This window comes from Nanorana parkeri, unplaced genomic scaffold (assembly GCF_000935625.1).
Source record: "Nanorana parkeri isolate BGI_ZX_2015 unplaced genomic scaffold, ASM93562v1 scaffold871, whole genome shotgun sequence".
Classification (NCBI taxonomy): Eukaryota; Metazoa; Chordata; class Amphibia; order Anura; family Dicroglossidae; genus Nanorana; species Nanorana parkeri.
Window position 1 is genome coordinate 112,910 of NW_017307139.1, and position 3,453 is coordinate 116,362.

General features: G+C 39.3%; 1 protein-coding gene across 1 annotated transcript in view; it reads left to right on the forward strand.

The window, feature by feature from the left end:
• The window catches only part of TRAPPC11 (trafficking protein particle complex 11), a 46,159-nt gene extending 44,792 nt beyond the window's left edge, over nt 1-1,367 (forward strand). The window contains exon 30 of the mRNA XM_018565673.1: nt 905-1,367. Within this exon, the coding sequence (XP_018421175.1) occupies nt 905-949 (45 nt within the window). The 3' untranslated portion in view covers nt 950-1,367. The remainder of the gene's footprint in view (nt 1-904) is intronic.
• Nucleotides 1,368-3,453: the final 2,086 nt, after the last annotated feature.

The following is a 3,453-nucleotide window of genomic DNA, read 5'->3' on the forward strand; positions in this document are numbered from 1 at the left end:
CACCTCTCTCCCTCTACTTTGTGTTAATGAAAATATTCTAGATATAAAGAGATTGGGTTTTAGGATCTTGATTGTAAATAACCTTTGGGACTGGTATGGTATGGAGGTACAGATACTACAGTACAACATGACATTTGGATTTTCACTGGAAGAAACTTGTCTTCATTTTTGGGGAAGTGTAAGGATCGCAGTGCAGAAATAATAGAGAAGAAACTGAGGTTTTCTACAAATCCCAAATCCTCATGAAAATACTCGTACTTATTAAATGCTTGTTTTAGTAGTGCCCAGACATGACCTGGCAGCAGGGCATAGTGTCTGGAAACGTTTTGGGCTGGTAATTATATGAATATAAAGGCGATACAGGAATGCTACGCATAGCAGCCAGTCAGGTCTTCATTTTTCAACCTACAACTGAAATGTGATCTATTGCTATATGTATCAGCTTCACTTTGCTTCCGTTATTATAACCCTAATTATGTCTAATGTTTGGACGTCATGCCCTCCTAATATTATTCCACAATATATTGATGTAAGATTTCCTGCATGATAAGGATCTTGAAAAGACATCCCTTTTACATGTTTTATAACTTGTAAACTGGAGGTCTGGATCCCAGAATGACAGTTACACAATACATTCTGTGGGCTCCAAAACAGTAACAAAATAGGTATTTCATGTCCCAGAACAATGCTAGACCAACGTTTAGGGAGTCATTATCATACCATATACATACACCTAATCCTTTCTATTGCTTATTGTTTTTATATTTTTTAAGACATTTGTTTTTAGTATTCTTTGTTTATGTTATTCAAATTACTCTACAGTGTAAAGAAGGTATATAATGGCTGTTGTAAAGCATGGCCATCAGGAATAGACTTACAAGTAATTCCCATTTTGTTGTTACAGCCACAAGGTCGTCGTGTGGACGAGGACTCCATAGAGGCCGCATAAGAAGACAAATCCTGTGTTTTCTTCTGGCTCTGTTCATCTCTGTTCTGCTTGTGGCCGATAATGTTTTCCTAAAGCTGAAAACTTTTTTTTTTTTTATCGGAATTTTGAGAAGTGCTTTTTTTTTATAGGATGCATTTGATAATTTTGTTTAACAGTATCAGGATTTGGCCAAAGCACCTTCAGAACAAATGTGACAGTCCGTCTATGGTTCCGTAGAGTTCTGCACAATACTGCTTGGCTATCGGAGTCTTGTTAATTATTTTTCCAGTCATCAACAGAGAGAGAGCTAGGCTTAGGTCATGTACTCTATGTACATCTCAGTCCTATCTTGGCATTCATATAGACATGCAGCAACCTAACAGTATGTATTTCATTTTGTGGTGCCTGCCAAGCAGCCAGTCTTTCTATGTAACCTCGGCTCTTGAGTTTATTGGCTGTTTATGGCTGTACTTTGGCTAAAATACATATCTTGTCATTCTTTGCAAGACTAAACATCACCTTGTGTACATGTTCCTATTTGCAAACGATATCACTCGAAGTAATGTAAATTTAGAGATAACACAATTCCTGTGTTGTGTGGCTAAGCAGAAGATAAACTGCATGTAGCAGGAGGCTAAAAAAAAACTAAAAGTGATGTGATTGTATAGAACATACAGAAAATGCTGCTCTTTAGACTGAAATGGAACAGTTGGTCAAGTGGTTGCAGGTGAAACAAACCTAAAAAGGTTTCTGGGAGAATGAAAACTCTCCTCAGTCGCAGTTAGTATATTACGGCGATATCATATGGAAATGAGGACAGTAAAATTCAGTAACAAAAGCCACGCATATAACTGTTTGGTAACTGTATGTGTTAGTTTTCACCTGTCTGAGCATCCCAAATAATGCTGATGAAACATATTATGACCTGTTATGATATAAATTAAATTATACAGAGTTTATTCAAAATAAAGTTTGTTTTACTTTTTTTTTTAGATTTTCTATATCCATGTGAACACATTGTACCACATATGGATAATGCCTGCAACAAGTGCACATGCAGCAGAATGTTAAACAAATTAAATCAAATTAAATTAGAAAACAAAACTTGTTAAAGTTTTGGGCAGGGTTGGGTTAATGAGTTTTCCCTGCTGAATGGGAGCCTAGTGTGAAGATGCGTGGTGATTCCCATCTAAATAGAATTGCAAGCAGCAGGATTCAGTAGTTTGATGTCATTGCCTTACCCTGACACCTAGTAAAAGTGATATAACATGTTAGCCTTGTATATTAGCAGTGGAGTATTTGTCGGATAATTGAATACAAGCTTTTACAAATTCTCAGATCTTAGTCGGGCATGGTGTCCTACCAAATAAATGAACAATTACATACATGTATATAGACAAATACGATGGAACTCAAAGGACAAAAGTAATTCAACTACAAACAAGGAGATCTAGATTAAGAGATGCAGATCCATGAAAAATGGGAGCTATTTACAAAAATGTCTAGGAATTAAAGCCAAGATGTGACATTAGCACCTTTTTGATCACAACATTTTGCCCTTTTATCTGTTTTCTGTTAAAGGAGAACTATGGGGTCAGTGTTTTTCCCCATAGTTCTCCTTAGGGTAACGGGAGGACACAAACTAGCGTCCTCCCGTTACCCTAAGCTCAGTATACCTCGAGCTACAGCTCGCAGTATACTGAGACGCCGCAGCCGGAGCAGATCCCGACCTGGACGTCGGGATCCGCTCAGCTGCGTGAGTGACAGCTGGCTCTGCCTATCTAGAGGCAGAGCCAGCTGTACCCTCCCCCATCCGTTCTGCCAGTCAGCGCTGGGGGAGAGGGGAATCCAGCCCCTCCCCCTGTCACGGCAGAGAGCCGTGACAGGATCGAGAGGTGAGCGAACCCGGTATGTGTTCGCTCACCTCCCGATCTACCGAGCCGACCTGTGACAGTCTCATTGTCACAGGTCGGCTAGAACTATGAGGTGAGTGGAAATCACTCATCTCATAGTTCTCCTTTAAGAAAACGGAAAATTGTATATTTATCGTTAATTTTCCTTTCCTGACGCCAATACATGGCAGCATACAATGGGGCGGAGCCATACCCATTGTATGCTGCCATGTATTGGTGTCAGGAAATTGTAAGTAATTAAGTCGATTTGGTAAGCTACACCAATAAGACCACTTTTTAGTTCAGGTCATAGTGGCACGTAAAACTCGGTCTATTTAGGCCACTCTGTAATGTGTCCCATTTCTGCATGAATTCATATTTTCCTATTCTTTACTCCCCCACCCCCCGCATATTTAAGTCCCTGCTATCAGAACACTGACCATCAGATCCTCAATACTGTAGTCGGTTCTAGAAAATGTTTTGTCACCTAAAGGTTAGTTCTACTGTTCTTATAGTAGTAAAGTTCAACCACTGGGAATATATCTTGTAGTCTGTACTCAGAGGTTGGTTGGAGTTTTTTATTTTGCATAGGATCTTTAGTTGGCATCTTCAGGAGGTTGTGATTTCAGTCTC